This window comes from Panthera onca, chromosome B3 (assembly GCF_046562875.1).
Source record: "Panthera onca isolate mPanOnc1 chromosome B3, mPanOnc1 haplotype 2, whole genome shotgun sequence".
Classification (NCBI taxonomy): Eukaryota; Metazoa; Chordata; class Mammalia; order Carnivora; family Felidae; genus Panthera; species Panthera onca.
Window position 1 is genome coordinate 68,840,472 of NC_138344.1, and position 20,235 is coordinate 68,860,706.

Below are 20,235 nucleotides of genomic sequence, written 5' to 3' on the forward strand. Positions count from 1 at the left end.
CTGGATTTTGTGCTCCAGATGCCTCATCTGACCCTAGTCCTGCCATGGCTGGGATATTAACCCAGACAGTCTGTCTTCACAGCCCATACTCCCACCTGTTTTCACAGAACAGTGATCACAGGTCACATGAATAGTTGAGAGGGAAGGGGCCTAAAGTGAGGGCAGAGGGGCTAGAAGGAACCCAGCTTCGTGTCCCCCAGGGGCAGCAGGCTCCAGCATTGCTCACTGATTTTCCTGGTGAGGAAGGTGTGGTGGCCTTGACTCTGAATAGGTCCCCCCACCTGCCACCAGCCTCCCCTCGCCACTTCACAAGGCCCGCTTCCTTCCTATGTCTTGGCCATCAGGTCCTGCCCACTGTGCCCTCCAGGTGGTCCTAAGGCTTTGTGGGTTGTGTTCTGCTGCAGGTTCTGGATGTGCTGTGCTCCCTCTGTCTCTGCAATGGGGTCGCCGTGAGAGCCAACCAGAATCTGATTTGTGACAACTTGCTGCCCCGGAGAAACCTGCTCCTGCAGACGCGGCTGATTAACGACGTGACAAGGTGAGGCCACTCTCATCATTCCACAGTGTCCATCTTGTTTCCAGACAGGAAAGGAAGAGGGCTGATCTGAACTCCAGGGCTGCATCCCGGCGGTTTCCATGGCGAAGTGGGTACATAAGATGACACTGGGTAGATGTGTGCTTTTTCAGGGCCCTGTACACCAGCCCTTTTCACAGGGTTTTAAACGTTTCCCCTGAAGTAGCCGACAGTGGAGAGTATGTGTTCCACCTGAGGGCCAGAGCATTTAACCCGAAGTGGTCTACCATGTTTCATGTTACAGTTAAGTACAGATCTTGTAACTTCTTCGTAACATACTCCCTTTTTTCTTTTCTTTTTTTTTTTTAACGTTTATTTATTTTTGAGACAGAGACAGAGCATGAACAGGGGAGGAGCAGAGAGAGAGGGAGACACAGAATCGGAAGCAGGCTCCAGGCTCTGAGCCATCAGCCCAGAGCCCGACGTGGGGCTCGAACTCACGGACCGTGAGATCATGACCTGAGCTGAAGTTGGACGCTTAACCGACCAAGCCACCCAGGCGCCCCCTCACTTTTATTTTAATATACCACCTTTTATTTTTTTTAATCTTTTTTTTTTTTTAAACCTAGCTCAGCTCCTGGATACTTCCAGCACTATTGCGTTGGTCCTGCTTTTATTTTTTTTTTTAATTTTCTTTCTTTTATTTAATTTTATGTTTATTTTTGGGAGAGTGCAAGCAGGGGAGGGGCAGAGAGAGGGGGACAGAGGATCCGAAGCCGGCTCTGCCCTGACAGGCTGACAGCAGCGAGCCTGATGTGGGGCTCACAAATCACAAGATCAAACCTGAGCCCAAGTCAGATGCACAACTGACTGAGTCACCCAGGTGCCCCTCAAAATCTTGTAATAGAATGGATGCCCCATGTTGATACTATGGTTTCTTGCATCCTCTGGCACATGGCATTCGAGGTTATCTGTGAAGGCCACGATGAAAAGCATGGGCTCACACAGAATCCTAGCCTGCTGATCGACACGTGCAGCCACATGTGAGTCATGTGAACTCATGGGACTTACATTAGGCAGGCCTAAGTTATCGAGCTATCTTCTACCCAGGCCCACTCCCTAATCTACAAGGTGAGGAAAGAACTGTGGAGAGTAGAACAGAACTGAGCCATCCACACAGTTTCTTTTGGTACCAACCTGGTTTTTCCTGGCCCACCCAAAATGGGATGCAGCTCCAGCCCAGAACGGTAGATATTTAAGAATAGCACTCCAACCAGGAAAACTCTAAATGGTTTGTCCCAAGCTTTTAACCATCTTTCTGGATACATTAAGTCCTCCAGCCCTTATCAAAGTTGGCTAAGAGTGGCTTCTCTTCCCTTCTCCCTTTTTCTTCTGTCTTCAATTGAATTTTTTCAGCTTTATTCATTGAAGTATAATGGACAAACAGTTAAAGGATATTTAAAGTATGGAATATGATGATTTGATATACATTGTGAAAGGATTTGCCCCATCAGATTAACACATCTGTCACCTCACATATTTATCCTTTTTGTGTGTGAGAGAGCCCTTAAGTTCTTCTCTCTTGGCACATTTCAATTATGCAATACAGTGTTACCAACTGTAGCTACCATGTTACACGTTGTATCCTCCTACGATATGCATCTTATAAGTGAAAGTTTGTACTTTTTTTCTAACCTCTGTTTTTGCCACCCCCTACCTCTGCCCCTGGCAACTGCTTTTCTGCTCTCGAGAAGTTTTGCGTTGTTTTTTTTTTTTTTTTAGATTCCACCTGTAAGTAGTTCCATGTCGTTTTCTTTGTTTGTCTTGCTTGCTTTCTTTAGAGAGGAAAAGAAAAGGAACACGAGTGGGGGAGGGGCAGAGAGAGAGGGAGAGTATCTTAAGTAGGCTCCTTGCTCAGCGCAGAGCCCGATGCAGGGCTTGATCCCACAAACCGTGAGATCATGACCTGAGCCAAAACCAGAGTTAGATGTTCAGCCAACTGCGCCACGCAGGTGCCCCTGGTCTGGCTTATTTCAAATAGAGGTTTCTTAATGCTTTCAAGAGGCCACTGTTACTAGTTATGCTTAGGTGACAAAGCTGCCACTGTGGGAATAGGGGGAGCTTGAACCAATTTCCCAGGAGATGGAACTTGATTAAGTTCCTTCTTCCACTTACAGAAAGACACAAGGATTTATGGTTATGCATTTCTATGACGTTTTCAGCATCTTTTACCCATGGTCGACACTCAGTAAATGCTGCTTGCCTTGAATGGAACAAGGAGACGTTCTTTATATTTTTAAAAAGAATTAACATTGTCCTGACACCTCCCACTGAGAACTCGATCAAGTGTTAGAAGCTCTAAGCGTTTCCTATTTTAGAATCCTATGAAAAACACAAAAGTGCTCTTGCCTTCAGTTGACAGTGCATCCTGTGGCCCAGTTCAACCTGCTTGCTGTTGTTTATCTCCGTGCTTCCGAGTCTGTAGCTGCCACCTGTCCCGTGTTCAATTTCAGCATTCGGCCAAACATCTTCCTGGGAGTTGCTGAGGGCTCAGCACAGTACAAGAAGTGGTACTTTGAGCTGATCATAGACCAAGTGGACCCCTTCCTAACAGCTGAGCCCACACACCTACGGGTGGGCTGGGCCTCTTCCTCAGGCTATGCTCCGTACCCTGGAGGTGGAGAAGGATGGGGAGGCAACGGTGTTGGAGACGACCTGTATTCCTATGGCTTTGATGGCCTTCACCTTTGGTCAGGTGAGTACCTTGCCAGAGCTCTGGCCCCTTTTCCCTTGCTGGAGATGATCGAGGCTTGAATTGTTCAAGCTGCGGTGGTCACTTTCTGTCAAAAGGATGCAGACTCAAAAGTCTCAGCTAATTAGAGGGTTAAGTGGAAAGCACATCAGATCTGAAATGAGACTGTCCTGCTTTGCCACCATGACTCTGGCACTTACTTGCAGCTGCGTGATCTAGTGTGGCTCAGTTAACTGTTCCCAAGCTCAGTGACTGTATTTGTAGCATCACTATTGCCTAGGATGTTAAGGGTTATATAGTCAAACGGGGAAAGAGACTCAGCGTTTGTTTACTGGACCTTACAGTAAAGCTTACATACCTTTTGTTTACTGGACCTTACAGGAAGCTTACATACCTTTTGTACATTTTTCCCCTCACTTTATTTATATAATGACCCCTTAATGATAATAAGATAATATTATTATTAAACATATATAATAATATTATTATTATTAAAACAAGATAATATTGTTTTTAATGTGTACTTATTTTTGAGAGAGAGCGAGCGAGCAGGGAAGGGACAGAGAGAGGGAGACACAGAATCCAAAGCTGGCTCCAGGCTCTGAGCTGTCAGCACAGGGCCTGATGCGGGGCTCGAATTCACGAACCGTGAGATCATGATCTGAGCTGAAGTTGGACGCTTAACCGACTGAGCCACCCAGGCGCCCCAGTGTTCATAATATTGGCCTCATGTGACGCATGTGGAACCACCACAAAGATGTTTAAGTAGTTTATTTACAGTCATGCTGAGAGGGATCCAGATCTGACTACAAGTCCATCATTATGTCAGTGCAACATGTTGCTTCATGATACACTTTACAGAATGCCTGGATCAGTGCTGGGCACACCCTAAATGTCAATCGCTTAAAAAAAAATAAAAGAGTGCAACTTCCTTTTTAAAACTCCACTTATGCTTTCCCCAAGCATATCCATGGCCTGTGCCCGCAGGAATGGGTTAGCTTCTGCCTAGACGAAAATGCAAGGCTAACTTTTAGGCTTTCCCTCAGAACTAGAGCTTTACCTCTTCTTTCTGTTGTCCACAGCACATCGTACCTGTATCTTTTGTGAGACTGTATTTGGGGTCACTGTGTCCCTTATAGAAATCACTTATGTAAGCATGTCTCTTACGTAAGAAACGATGACACGCATTCTTCCCCAAATCCAGTACTACGGAAAAGCTTGTCTGTACAACACAAACCTATACATTTTCTTTTGTAACTGGGAACTATGTAACCTATCACATTTTCCTTTTTCCCTTCACTTTCGGGCCAAAACTGTCACCTGGGGCTCTGATTCCATATCTTACAGTTGGTATGTATTTTCAGCGGGTCGGCATGGGTTGGTTTTTTAATTTTTTGTGCTGTTGTATGTTCAGTATAAACATTTAAAAACTTTTAGGAATGGTGTCCGCTTACTTATTGATAAATGTATCCTGGATCATTTGTGGGAAGAAAAAAAAAAAAAAAATCTCTGTTTTGTGTGTCCCAGGGGACAGTGTGGTGCAGACAAAGGCAGGTGAAAAACGGCAGAATGATGGGTGATAGTGATGTGAAAGCCCTGTCTTGTCGTTCTCTTATCCTCCCAACTTCCCTTCGCCAGTGCCATCCTCATGGGGAGTGACCGTGGATCTTCCCTTCTTGGGTCACGGAGCCACTGTGTCTGTGGCTGTACAGACTGTGGCTGTGATGTGGGTTAGCCTCACATGTCATGAAGTGCTCAGAAAGCTGTCTCCGAGGAAGTGAGTGAAAAAGAAAGAGTTCTTATGCTTACCCACATCTACATCTCCTGAGTTTGGTAGGGTGGAATCTGTGAGGGGGCATGAGCGGGATTGGCTTGACAACATCATTCCCCTACTGCCTGCTGATAGCTGCTCCTCTCCTGCCATCTCGTCACCATCACCCAAGCTACAACTGCATCCCAGGTTACACCTGAAGGGAACTCTGCCTGGGGACTGGTTAAGGAAATCCGGAGGACACCTAGACTGTTGGATGAGGCAAACTGGACCCTTGTTCCAAAGAGAAACTAACCGTGCTCAGAGGAAAAGTGTTACTCAGTCCTTCCCAGATTTTGTAGCACTGTGTGGGGCACTTAGTGGATCCCTTCATAAAATTTGCGGAATGAATACATCGATGAGTCAAGAGACAGAGAAGCCAGGGCATCCGGGAAAGGTTGCCATTTGCATTTCAGAACTCGAACATCCATCTAATTGTGTACCGTTCCTGGAGCATGCCCCATGCTCGTCATCCCTCTTGTCCTTTCTCAGCAGAAGACTGGGAAGCCAGATGCGCCAAGCCCACACCAGTCATCATGAGCAGTGGCCCTTCTGATTGGTGATAGATGACAGGGGAAAGGGACTTGGGACTCAGCGTTTCAAGAGCTGATTGTGGCTCTCTGAACATGACCCACACTTAATAATACAATGCCGTATAGGTACATTCAGAGAACCTCACCCCCTCAGTCCTCAGCAGCTGATGAGATGTGGAGAGACCAGTGTCAACAAGATTGACACATCTCGTGCTCATTAAAACACAAAGCTTCCTTGGGTCTGGCATCATTCTGAATTCCCCAGCCAGCGCACAGGGAACATATATCTGGCAGAAGGCACTGCGGGTAAATATGCCAACATGTGTTCCAGTTGAAGAAATAAGGTTTCTGTTAATGACTCCCACCAGGAACACCACTGTATCTCGGACTATCTGATGAAAGGATAATTGTTGGATGAAGAAATGAAACGGAAACAATACTCCAACTTACTGCAGGATGTAAGGGAGGGTGGCTAGGGAGACCTACTGGGAACTCCTCCTGACAAGTTTTCTCCTTTTCCTTGAGATATAAATGCCCAAGTCCATTAACTTTAAACTCATCTGTATGTATGAACTAAGCTACTGCCTCAAACTGATCTTTAATGTACTTATTAAAGCACAGTAGAGGGGCGCCTGGGTGACTCAGTCCGTTAAGCGGCCGACTTTGGCTCAGGTCATGATCTCGCGGTCCATGAGTTCGAGCCCCGTGTTGGGCTCTGTGCTGCCAGCTCAGAGCCTGGAGCCTGTTTCAGATTCTGTGTCTCTCTCTCTCTCTCTCTCTGACCCTCCCCCGTTCATGCTCTGTCTCTCTCTGTCTCAAAAATAAATAACCGTTAAAAAAAAATTTTTTTTAATAAATAAATAAATAAATCACAGTAGATACTGTCGTTATTGGTAGGAATTATAGTGCCCCTAACATGTAGTCACTGGAAAAAGTCAAGAAGAAACAGCATGGCTTTGGAGTTGTGCCTGGGTTTGAATCCCAGCGCTTCTGTTTACTGATTTTTTTTTATCCTGGGCTCAGAGACTTGGTTTCCTCAGATAAAATGAAAATATATAGGCTCTTATGAAATTTAAATGAGGTAAGGAACATGAAGTTCATGACATATTAGCTACCCAGTAAATACGATTTCCCATCCCTTGTTGTCTGTGGGGTCCACTGTAATCATAAAGACCATATCCAGAGTTGTGGGTACCTCACTGGAGACCAGGAGAGCAGCCCATCCTCAGGGGAATACCTGAGTCCCATGCTGAATGGGAAAAGATGTTTCTTTTTTTTTTTTTTAACGTCTATTTTTGAGAGACAGAGTGCACGTCGGGGGCGGGGGGTAGGGGTGGGCAGAGAGAGAGTGAGGGAGACACGGAATCCAAAGCAGGCTCCAGGCTCCAAGCCATCAGCACAGAGCCTGATGTGGGGCTTGAGCTCACAAACCGTGAGATCATGACCTGAGCATAAGTCGGACACTCAACCAACTGAGTCACCCAGGCACCGCAGGAAGGGAAGTTTCAGGTGACCTCCTGGGATGATGAATGAGCTTTTTCTCTATGTAAGGAAAAAGCAGTCTTCATGGGTCTTTTTAGCCACCAAAGTCTGTGAAGCCACTTTCAAGCATCAGCTGTAGATCTATCCCCCATCTTAACCCTCCTAACAGGCTCCCGAGTCAGCTTAGCCACTGGGAGTTTCCTTTGCAAGGATGGGTTCTATTCTGGTCCTGGCATTGCTTTCCCTCTCCTGACATAGCCTTCATGTAGCCTTTTGGGGCTGCCATTGGGATGAATTCGACTCAGAGCTGCCTGTAGTATGTTCCTGGCTGGGAGGACAGTTTCACAGAAAGAAATCTGTCTACGTTTCCCTTTTAATACCTTTTCCCCTTGTGCAGTTGGAATAAGCAGAGGAATCTACCTTCCCGAGTGATAAGTGATGCAGGAAATGAATGGGGTAAAATTGCATTTCCTGATTTATTATGATGTCTGGCTTTTTAAACATTTAAATCATTTAGCTCAACAATCGCATTTGTATGAGAGGGTCTTTACCTGTCTCCCTCCTGAGATGAGTCCCAGCCCTGAGCTGTGGAGGCACACCCCACTGTGACTCAGACCCTTCCAGCCCTGCTACTGCTCTGTGAAGAGGACCCAAGGAGTGGCTAAAGAACACCAGCATTTCTACGTGTTTGGATCCTCTCTCCTTCCGAATGCCAGAGTGTTTGTGTTTGCATGATAGTGCCAAATTCTGCAGTGCCTTGGGCAGTGGAAATGCTGATCAGTTGCCTACATTACTCATCAGAAGAGGCTAAATCCTGCAGGAATGTGTCCTTGGGTCAATTTGAAGATGTGCAGCCTATGATAAAGTGAGATTTTCCTTTATCTTACAATGCTGCTTTGGAATGGCCTTTCTGATCTTCCTGGGACCTTAAGGTAGGCCCAGGCCTCTGAGCCAGGGGCAGTTTATTCAGACAAAGAGAGGCTACAGGACTCCCCAGCCTGTTTGGGTGGGCTGTGGCTAGGATTTAGAGACTTAGACTTTGTAACTCCTTTGCTTTTCTTTCTATGGACTAGCCCTTCTGTTGGTTGTTCTAAAGGGTCACATACGTGAAACATACTTGAAAGTGACTATTTTTGAGCATTCTCTTCACAAAAGGGTCTTACTCATTTTTATTAACTCAATACAGTGACTTTTCGAGTCTCTTTCTGGACTCAGCCCTCAATGCCATGATTCTCCATAGTGTTATTTTTTCATCATAATACCAAAGACATTCCTACAGCATTCTGGCATTCTTCTCTACTGTTAACCTAGTAATTAAAGTTTCTAGAGCTTCAGAAACAAAAGCAATAATAGTACTTAGTGTGGGTTATGATGTGTCAGGCACGCTTCTAATCCCTCTTTAGGGAATAAATCATCCAAAACTCAAACAATCTCATGACGCTATTTTCACTTGACAGATGAAGAAACTTGAGTTGACAAAGGTAAGTGATTTGCCCAAGGTCACACAGTAAGTGACAGAGCCAGGACTCTAGCCCAGAGAGTCTGGTTCTAGAAATGCCTAGTTATTGCTACATGCTAAACCTTTTGAGTGGCATACAGGACATCAGTCATTTGTTTCATTGAAGTCCTGGGAATAATTACGGTACCTTACAAACAACTCTTAACAACAATAGTGTGGGCAACACGGTACCCATTTTATAGAGGTGGAATCTGATTTTCTGGTAAAATTACATGCCCAGCTTCAGGTAACAGACAAAGACTTGGTATTGAACTCAGCCCTCTGTGATCCGCTTCTGCTCCCTACCACAATGCCACCTCACTACAGAGCAATTTAAAGGACAAGTATGTTGTTTAAATGTGGGGTACAGGACCCTTCTGAATCATTTGGAGCCTTGAAAGCCCTCATGGGGTTAGAGATTTCTTCTTGTAGATGAGAACAGATTTATAAAACAGTGTGTAAAAGCCATTGCACAATTCCCTTGTTTTCTAGTTTGAGAACCTTCACACTGCTCCCATTTTAAAACTAAATATACCTTATCAGATGATATTTTATAACATGAATATTGTATGAAATGGGGTTTTTTTGTTCCAATAGACTTCCCAAACCATTGCTGTAAGTAATCACTAAGTACATGCTTCCTATCCAGTAATTATCCACTGTCTCCCTTTAGTTTCTGGATAGTATCAGTCCCAACTCTGTATTCTGCATATGTTTTAAAAATAGGCTCAAACGATGATTTCACTTGGCCTACTGATGATCTTCTACTCGGTGCCCATTCTTTTAGAATAAAGGAGTTTTGTAAAAGGCAGTGGTGTTTACCACAAGGGTATAATTGCTCATCCTGGTTGTGGTTTTCCACCAAGGGAGGGAACTAGACAGGAGAAATGCTCTCGGCTACCATTCTTCGGGAAGGCACTTGGCAACTATGGCATCTTAAGGGCTAAATAAAGCTTGGAACTCAGCTTCCGATGGCATCAAAGCACTGCTGTAGATGAAGAGTATCCCTCGTGAAAGCTGCTCTCTGTCTTTACTGGCCGAGGCTCTGGCCGGCAGGGAAGCCAACAGTGCACTTTGAGCAGCTAGGACGAGAGGGCGCTGGCATCACAATTCAACACTGTCAGTTTGTCCTAGTTTATGTGAGTCTCAGAACAGTAAAGGACCTTCTCATTTGTATTTTTAGCCAGCAAGGATCTGAATACCTTGAAAGTTAGTTGACCGGGGCGCCTGGGTGGCTCAGTTGGTTGGGCGTCCGACTTTGGCTCAGGTCATGATCTCGTGGTTCATGTGTTCAAGCCCTGTGTCGGGCTCTGTGCGGTCAGCTTGGAGACTGCAGCCTGCTTCAGATTCCATGTCTGTCTGTCTGTCTGTCTCTCTCTCTCTCTGTGCACCCTCCCCCACTCACGCTCTGTCTCTGTCTCTCTCAAAAATAAACGTTGAAAAAAATAAAGCTAGTTGACCAACCGAGCGTTTCAGTGGCTTCTTGGTTTTCCCAAATTCACAGAAATCTCTTGGGATTTTTTTTTCAAATGACTACAGTGATATTATCCAGAAGTTAAACTAAAGGAGAAAGAAACAACTGAAGCAGAAAAGATTGGTTTTTAATGTGAAAATAAGAAATACTGAGAATGAGACCGTTGTAGCAAGATTGGCTCAGTTTTAATATCATAGATTCCTTTCATAACAGACTTGATTATGATAAGGGAGAAAAGATAATTGGGACCTGGGATACCTCAACTCCATAAAAGGAACCAAGAGCCCTCGGTATCCTCAGAGAAATTGGAAAGGTGTCAAACCTCTGCAGTCTTAGAATTTGGCTTAGATTGCTGTGTTTTAAAGGAACCTGTTCCTCATTCTCAGGAATGAAACAAGGTTACAAAAACCGAGTCTGGGGCTGTCTCAGGCTTATGTGCCTTGCGTACGTTATTTTGTGTGTGGTGCAAACAATCCAAGTTGTATGTCCAGTCCGGCTTTGTTCTGCATCTACTCCCCAAGCTCCTATCCATCCCCACACCTGCCACACACAGGTAGGTCTCCTCCATCCTTTTGTATAAACTATTCTTCTATAAGAAGTAGTCTTTTCTATATAGTGGATCTTTGACTCTTGTCCCATGCTCCTGGGCTGATTTGGCACCTTCCTGTATCTTAGAAGCATCACCTTGTGTACACCTTCATTCCATTAACTAGACTGAATTGTAATTCTTTATTTGAATGTTTATTTCCCACCAGATGATGGATTTATTAGGAGCAGGAACTGGGTCTTCAGTCCTTGATCCGCAGTCTGGTATCTGGTACCACGTAGAGTCTCGTTCACGTTTGTACAAGGGTGGGGGGAAATACAATATGGTTTTGTCAGTTGCCCACAATAACCAGAAGGAGATACTTAGTATATATTTTTTTATTAAGGATAGTGTAGTAGTTTCACTATTTAAAAAAAATTTTTTTAATGTTTATTTATTTTTGAGAGAGACAGAGACAGTGACAGCTGGGGAGGGGCAGAGAGAGAGAGAGAGAGAGAGAGACAGAGACAGAATCCAAAACAGGCTCCAGGCTCTGAGCTGTCAGCACAGGGCCCGACGCGGGGCTCAAACTCAAAAGCTCTGAGATCATGACCTGAGCCAAAGTCGGCTGCTTAACCAACTGAGCCACCCAGGTGCCCCTCGCTATTTTAAAATCCACCACTTAATTTAGAACCTACTAGAATAGCATTAACCACTGGAAACATTAAATAATTCATAGCTGAGATTAGAAAGATTATATAGTATAGATGTGCATACAAAATTTATAAACAACTCACGTACCCATCGTAAGGGGGTTTTTAATTACCTTATGGCATATGATGAAGCCATTAAAATGCAGTTTCTAGTGAATATTCCATTATACAATCAGATATTTACAATACAATAGGTAGAGAAAAGTCACAAAACCCACAGAATCCTAGTATGGATGAAAAGTGTGTATGTGTGTGTGAAAGTGGAAGCATTTTTTATTGAGTTACATTTTTTTCTTTGTTTATATTTTTGTATATAATGAACATTTATAATGAATATGTATTCTGTCATCAAAAAATAAGATACATTTTTATAATTTTTGTTGCCTGAAAGTCCATTTTAATACCTAAATTCTGCCTCTTCATTGCTCTCTTGCCAATAGAATTGTAACCGTGGTAGGGAGATGGGTGAGGGAGTTAGGATAATTTGCTTTTAGAACTTCCAGAATGAGATGGTGTGACACAAAAATCCCGAGAGGTGATTTTCTCATGACTGTAAGTTAGGTCAGACAATGATAAATCATCCTATTAAATAGATACACAGTAATGACGAAAATCATCAACACAGTGTACAACTGACCCTCTGTTTCACTGCTTATATGAACTAATAGAATTCTTTAAAACAAGTAAACTATGCTGCATAGTTTAATGGCTGGATGACCTTGCTGTTACTCACTTTGATGGCTCCTGCATCCAGTGCCAGAGTGGCCATATCTTTTACAGGAAATGGAAGAGGGCAAGATCTTTGGGCATCTGAGAGTAAACCCACGCACACACGCGCCCTCACACTGCAGGACCCACAACCAGCAAAGCAATCTGTTCGTGAATTCAGACACCGGGCCAGAATCTGAACACACACTGAGGGGGTTGAATTCATGTTTGTTCTCATTCCTGGCAGTTTCAGTTTCCTCTGAGACTCCTCTCGTTTTGGGCTGCCCACTCACAAGCTCCGGAAATCATTTCTCACTGCTCCCCTCACACTGGGAAAGCCAAGTTGAATTGCAAATGCAGGAGCATATCCAGACCTCCTGTGTGCCATCATACCTCCCCACCTCCCACTGTGAGAGCCTTCTCTAGAGTCCCACAATGCCTTCTTGTTCTTTGCTCACCAGGCCGCATACCCAGAGCCGTGGCCTCCATCAACCAGCACCTCCTGAGATCAGACGACGTGGTAAGCTGTTGCCTCGACCTCGGGGTGCCCAGCATCTCTTTCCGCATCAACGGGCAGCCTGTGCAGGGGATGTTTGAGAACTTCAACACAGATGGGCTCTTCTTCCCTGTGGTGAGCTTCTCAGCAGGTGTCAAGTAAGTGATGGCTGTGATTTCATGGGGAGTGGCTGTTAGCCCACCTCCCCACCACTCGTGTGAGCCAGGGAGCAAGGGAGTGTCCCTTACGACTTCCACACCATAAGCCAGACTGCCCCCCACCCCCCCTCCCCTGCCAAAATGATGGTGAAAGCAGGAAAGCAATCCAGAATCACTGACTCCGTAGATAGTCATTGAATACCTACCTACCACCAAGGGTTTTGTAATGTCTTCAAATAAGAAGATGAATAACATCAATCTTATGTAGATGCTTGTTTTAATAATTGTTTTAAAAATGACATCCTCATTATTAAAAATTTATAAGATACAGTTCTAAATAAAACAACGTCACAATCCCAACGTGTAACTATAATCTCTGCTATTAGTTTCAAGTCTTTTATTCTACACATTTTGGGAGTTTTTTTTTTCTTTTTCTTTTTTTTTTTTTTTTTTTGAGAGAGAACGTGAGCAGGAGAGAGGGGCAGAGAGAGAATCTTAAGCATGCTACACGCTCAGCACGGAGCCCAACGTGGGGCTCGATCCCACAACTTTGGGATTGTTACCTGAGCCAAAATCAAGAGCTAGACGCTCAACTGACTGCGTCACCCAGGCACCCCATGAGGCTTTGTTAATTGACATCACACTCAATATGAAGTTTTATGTCTTCCTTAGTTTCCATTCAGCCATACATAATGAGCCTTTTCCTGACTCCTTAAGGATCCTCCTCAAAAACAATTTTTATAGCCATATAATATCCTTTTATTTGGTTGTCCCATAATATAGCCATTACTTTATTGTTAGTCTTTTGTGCTAATTCCATTTTTATCTTTATAAATAAAATTATGATGGACATCCTTGAGCATAACTCTTTTGTCTGCATATCTGTTAAGTTCTTCCTAGAAGTAGGTCAAAAGCTATGAAGTTTTTAAAGTCTAAATTTGTAGGGGTGCCTGGGTGGCTCAGTTCTGAAACCCATGAATTTTTTCATAACTCATTTCACCACAGAGTCTGACCTAAACTCATTTTGTTGTCAAAACTGTCATCAACAGAAATGAGGTTGCTTTTAATCTTTCATTTATTCCTCTTCTTTTGAATATTTACAAGCTTAACTCTAGAAATATTAGTGTGTTTGATTAAGGGGTACAGCCCCTCACCTGTCTAGAGGTTGTATTTAATACATAATATGTATACTTTCTTTAAAATCTAAAGAATTCTAAAGTCTGAAACACAACTCCAGATTTCAGATAAAGGATTTGGGCCTTGTAGTATCATTTAAAGCAACATATGGGAAAGCCCAACTGATTGAGTCTTCATTAACTTTTACTGTTATGGGTTATTTTTAATCTTTGCTAATTTGAGAAAATTGTAACTTAAAGTTTTAATTTTCTATTTATTTGATTACTTGTGTGGTTAAGCATTTTTAATGCTTACGGTTCTTAGATAGTATTTCAACCCAACATTTTTTATGTTCTTTGCCTATCAGGTATGAATTTCAATGTTTTGTATGTTAAGACTATTTAAAATACTGCCTTATTCGTTTCAAATCTTTTTTCCGAGTTTGCGATTTACATTTTCACACTTAGCTTTATTTTCCTGTCGTTTCTTTGTTTTTCCCTTTTACAAAAATAATGTAAATCAAGGAAATAACCAAGAACCCAAAATTGCACAACCTGGAGACAACCCTATTAACTTTTTATTCATACATCCGAATATTTTTACACTAAATTGGATTTATACTATACAAGCTGTTTTCTACATACTATGGCTAACTAGTGTGTTTGTTGCTCTGCCCCTTTCCTTATACCAGTTGGATGCTGTATTAATTATTTTAGTCTGACAATATATTTTAATGTCAAGACAAGACAGACCCCATTGTGACTCTTCTTCCCCAAGATTTTCTTAATCGTTCTCGATCCCTGCTTATTAAAGAGATTACAATAGAATGAGTGGAAAACTAGAATCAACACAGTTAGAATCAAACTGGTTTCCATTGAAGCCCTTGGAAAGGGCCATAAAAGGAGGGGAGTTGTAGAGAGCAGACACTTAGAGCTTGGACCACAAAGATGCCATCTCAGAGCTGCGAGCATCTGAGGGATGGATTTCCAAAGTGATAGCACTGTGATAGTCCTCAGCACCTCAGGTAGACTGATAAAGCAAGACATGCTGATATATTTTTCTAATAGAGGATGAAATTTCAGTTCTGTTTCAGTTAAATAATTTAGAAATAAAGAATTATCCTTTGGAAATGATATTGAACCTTGGGAATTTGACACAGATATGCAAATACACATGGTATGTATACACATATATAGATATGCAACATACACATAAGCTAATGTATGTTTGCACACATAGTGATACAGTATTCAGTACATATACATATTTATAAACATGTTGATGTCGATGGATATAATAAATTTAAATTAAACATTACCATTGTTTGAGATTCTTTTAACAAAAGGAGAACAATGATAGTAAAACCTTACTAGGGCTGCAAATCTACTCAGCACTGTTGCAAGCCAACGAATCTTGTGTCCGCTCCAGGGACTGTATTCTAGAGTTGTGAGTTCTTTATCTGTGTTTCTGTCTGCTGAGGACATACCCATTAGAATTTCATTCCAGTTCTCCCGTTTTAAGCGTGGCATAACATCCCATTCTTCGTTGATATCCATAAGAAGCATTTAGAAAACCAGGAGCATTATTGAAAGACAGAGACACTGTAAGCCCAAAGAGAACTGATTGGAACAGAGACCCCTGGCAGTCGGGGGAGAACCAGCACATGTTCCACTGTACATCCTCCCCACTTGATTGCCCAGGAAGAAAGAGAATGAGCAGAAATCTACATATGATGTAACAGCGTTTGGGTCATCCACCTGTTGACTCAGTACCTTCTTCAGAGAAACAAGATAACTCTGAGCAGTCACTTCTCAGGACCACGCTGGCCTAGGTAGCTAATGGCCTTGGTCACCCAGCATCACTGCCCTTCCCTTCTCTGTTGGTTTTGACCACATCCCACTCGCTGGGTTTTACTTATTTTCAAGGCAAGTACACCTACTTCTCAAGCATCTCATCTGAGACAAGGGCTTAGCTAGAAGTCAGATCTCTGGAGAAAAGGATCTTTTTTAGTGTGCCGGCTTAATGGTATCTAAGTAGTTTGTGTTTAGAGATCAGTACATCCAATCTTGTATGTTGCCTAATGATTTTTAATCATGAACTCATCCATCCAGTCTCCTTCAGAGAAATGAGATAGGATTTTTAAGTATGTGAATTTATTTATTTATTTATTTATTTTTTGGTGAGGACTTAAACTGAAATCTCTTGGCAAAGAACTGCAGCTGGCAGGTAAAGAAATGGGCGACTCCACCGTATCCACATGTAGAAGATGGTTCTAGCATCTCCTGTCTGGGACAGCAGGGCATGCAGCCTTCTGAGTGCCCAGGAAAAAGAGAAGCAAAGTTCCAGGGTAGGAAAAATGAGTTGTCTAACCCATTTATAAGGCACAAAACTGGTAAGAGAATTTAAGAAACTGAAGGGTCCAGATGTGTTGATTTGAAAAGTTGTTACCTTAGCTATGAAAGCCTCTTGCTTAAAGCACCTGAATTAGTGGTAAGCTAATGACTGGGACTTGATGTCTTTCAGGCCTCCTTTCTCTCAGGAAAATGTCACCTCTGATATATTCCTGTCTTTGGTTCTCAGAACATAATATGATCTGAAGAGAGATGGAATTGCCTGCACATTTGGGAAATACATTTTACTGAAGTACATTCAGCCCCTTATATGATGTCTTCAGTCATTCCCAGTGCTGGTCTTGTGTTGAAGAGTAGCCAATGGACTGATTTTTATTTGTGAGCAAAGAGGATCAGTATACGAGTACTTACTCTTACATCAACTGGTAAACTAGGATTTGGTGCTGAAACTCAGAAGTCTCTCTATACTACTTTCACTCGGCTGTGCAGAAAGCGAGAGAGAAACCAAGATGTTAATTCCAAATTAATTAAAGTATCTCACTGAAATTAAATATGTTGAATAACACAGTTGATTAGGCGACTGAGTCCTCTGGTCCTCGGTCCTGTGCCAAGTTCCATCGTGAGTGGTCAAGGTGAGGAAGGCAGAACAGAAATGCTGAGACCCACTGAAAGCAGTGCTACATGTTGAAGGATCATACTACTCCCCACAATGTAAATTCAAAAACTACAAGAACAAAACTTTGTTTCTCCTATAAAATGTGTGTGTGTGTGTGTGTGTGTGTGTTTATTTATGACAATTGAAATTACTATTTTACCAATATAGTAAGTAGAATACTTGCTTGGTTGTATTGTGTCTCTTCCAGCAGGGTACAAGATTATGCCATTCTAGAAAGAGGTCCTTCTCCTGTCATAGAAGCATTCAGAATTGTCTCTCATGTTTATTTTCAACTTTGGTGTGGCTTCTAAATTCGATTTCTCTTTTACAGCCCCATTTCCTCCTATTCACTGGTCTTTACTGAGGTCACAGTCATGAATTTGTGACCCCATAATTATTTGTATAGTTACAAACTATGTTGTTAATAATACCTGATTAAGATGTCCCTGTAAGCAGTCACTGAAGAGCAAAAAATCTTTTTCAATTAGATTTATCCACAGTGAAGTCAAAGGCAGCATGAGTAATTACTAACAAAATCCACAAATCAATATGTGCTCTCTTTTCTAACTATTATGAATGTGCCTCCTTAGGTTTCTTCTCCGTGGGGTTTGTGTGTGGATACTATCCATGCAGTAGGCCCTTAGTGTGACAACACAGTTTGTTATAGGACAGAATTTAGGATGAGGCATGTGTACCTTGCAGACCACCCAAAAGGTTGACTTACTTAAATGCCAGCAAGCCCTCATTAAAAGGCAGTCTCTCCCTGCAATATGGCGTCATGGCGTGAAGCACGTGGAGAACATGACGCGGAAGCCACGACGTATAGTGAAACGTATAGTGATATCGTGATTTGGGTGATAACTTTTTGTTTCTCAGAAAATGGATGAGTTCATCGCTGTAGTAGAATATGTTTTATAGACATAGTTAAACTTCCCAGAGATCTATTTTAACGGTCTGACATAGCTCTGTTACCGGCCCTTGCTAATTTATAAAAGCAACAATATCCAAAGGTGGTTGGTATTTGTGGTTGCTGTTTGTTTTCTGTTGGTATCCACCAGCCTTGGCTAAAATTCAGGTAACCAACAGCTTAGCTATTTCCAGCTTGCTGTGGTCAATGCTGTGGAAATTATTACTGAGATAAATACACTTCTGTGGAGAACATGATGATTGCCCTGGGCTTTCATCAAACACTGGCCAGAAGGAAAGATGAATGTGGGAACATACATAACTCAGATTGTTTTCCCGTCTTAGCGAGAGGATGCGGTTATGAATCACGACTTACGAGTTGAATTCAGGTCAGCCAAAGCTCATTAATTCTTTGTCCTCTTAACCACAGCCTGTATCCTTTTCTTCTTTGGAACACCTTCCCCGCTGTCTGGGAGAGCTTCACTAGCAGATGAGAGTAATGAGATATTCAGGAAGAGAGACTCAAGTGACGTCGCACGTTTGCTAGTAAGCCGTGGATAAGGAAACCTAGTCATCCTTCTGGAGCATAACAAAGCCGTGTCTTGATTTTTACTGTGTTGTTTTTATTTGTGGATCCGTCTTTCGAATCTGGGAACTTGTAATAGGTAGTCTGGTCCCTTCTGCAAATGGGAAAGCCACAATGTCTAAATCTCAAAAGGCTGAATTGAAAATGCTAGCAGGGATTTTTCAATACAATTTTCTCTGTTTTCAAAATCAGTCAAGTAAATAAAAAATTCCCCCACATCTCCCAAAAATCTCAGTACTCCCTGGAGACTCTTATGGAAGCTTTTGCTCATGTTGGAGGCAGAAGAATCTAAGGACCCGCTTACTCTAATCACTTTAGGAGGAAAACCGCCTTTAAGAGCTGATGGAATGTCCTGAGTTCTAGGAAGAATTCCAGAAGATAACAGGTGCTTTAGTCAAAGAGATTAAATTGATTAATTAAGTTGATTTGAAAATCCATTAATGTAGAGAAAAATCCAAGGATCAAAAAGAATGAATCTGAATGAACTCAATTCTCAAATTACCTTTTTTTTTTAAATTTAACATTTTCTGAGGCTGGGAGATTCAGTGGAACCCAAGAAGCAGGGAAGAATAACACCTAGAGAAGAGAGATTTACATCCTAATTGGAAAAAGGATTTAAATGATAAACCTTCAGCGCCAGATGCCAGATTTATGAAAAGAAATAGACTAGTTATTTGTCACTCTGTTGTTTTCTTGCTACCCTCTACATCCATGCTCTGGACTTCTGGCGCTGGATAAGCCCTTCTGCCCGTTCTGTAACCTTTATTGCCCCTTTTAAGAATAAGAACAGTCTTCTCGGCCATATGAAAATCCCATCTATTTGGCTAGAAGGTAACTCAGATTTGTATGCAGTTGATGTTTGAGGCCTTTGTGGTCTCCTTGGAGCCTCAGCCTGGAGCATCTCGAAGCATCTCCCTGCAGTTCTTTTTACACAGGCTTCACCACCTGTGCTGGCTGCTTGCTTCTGGCTGACCCCAAGCCCTATTCTACATACGTTTCCCTCCCCGCACACGGGGCCTCCCACCTCCCCTGCTCACCTCCTTTCTGATCTCTGATCAGTCATTTGCCTCTTGGGGCATACTTCCTTTTGAGATGGCTGACAGCTGACTCATTTGTGGAGTCTGGCCTTCCAGGAACACAGTCCTTGGCCCCGCCCTGAGCAGAAGGGAGCTCTTTCCCTTGAGGTCAACTCTCGCTCGCTCACTCTCCCGCTCGTGCTCTCTCTCACTCTCTGTCTCCCTCTCTGCCTGTCACCGGGCAAACATGTCCCTCACTAGATTCCAGGGGGACACTTGAAAGCTTCTGAATAGTTCTTAAAGCACTCTTCATTTGACTTCAGATAGGAGAGAACTCCCTGCCTGTTCTCCCTGACAGTTCTCTCCAAATGAATTCTTTACCTTTCTTATCAGGGTGCAGGCACCTGGTAGACTACAGCTGCATTTGTTTCATAACTTTTTGGATGGATCTTCATAGTGGATCCAGCATCTCACTTCAGGATGTGAAAATACTGGCATCCTCTGATTTATCTGCCTTTGGGACCTCTGCTAAAACTCTAAGAGGGGGAATCCCATTTTAATATCTTCAGATAATTAAAGTGGGTTGCAGGCATTTCTTTTGATTATCCCCTTCAACCCTGCATTTTATCTCTGGGTATTTCCTTTGACGTGGTCAGTCTGGATCTCGCGGAGAGAGGTATGAGGAGGACCACCACTGTTAGTGCTCGTTTGTTGGAGCCCTTCCCAGGCACTGCGGGTAGTGAGGGAAGGAGCCATGGACCGTGGGTGTACCTGGCACAGGTCTTGTCCAGTCCCTGCTGGAGAGCAGGGCTTCTGTCTGGCAGGTCTTTGGAAGCAACCCAGGACCACTCCTTCCACCCACTGAAGACAGTGGAAATGATGTTTGGAGACAAATGCTTCAGTGAACAGTACACACTAATTTCTGGTTATGTACATTTTTC

General features: G+C 43.0%; 1 protein-coding gene across 1 annotated transcript in view; it reads left to right on the forward strand.

Moving 5' to 3' along the window:
* The window catches only part of RYR3 (ryanodine receptor 3), a 524,410-nt gene that overhangs the window by 286,764 nt on the left and 217,411 nt on the right, over positions 1-20,235 (forward strand). Inside the window, exons 17-19 of the mRNA XM_081795893.1 lie at positions 405-538; positions 3,028-3,269; positions 12,472-12,664. Coding sequence (XP_081652019.1) covers positions 405-538; positions 3,028-3,269; positions 12,472-12,664 — 569 coding nt within the window. The remainder of the gene's footprint in view (positions 1-404; positions 539-3,027; positions 3,270-12,471; positions 12,665-20,235) is intronic.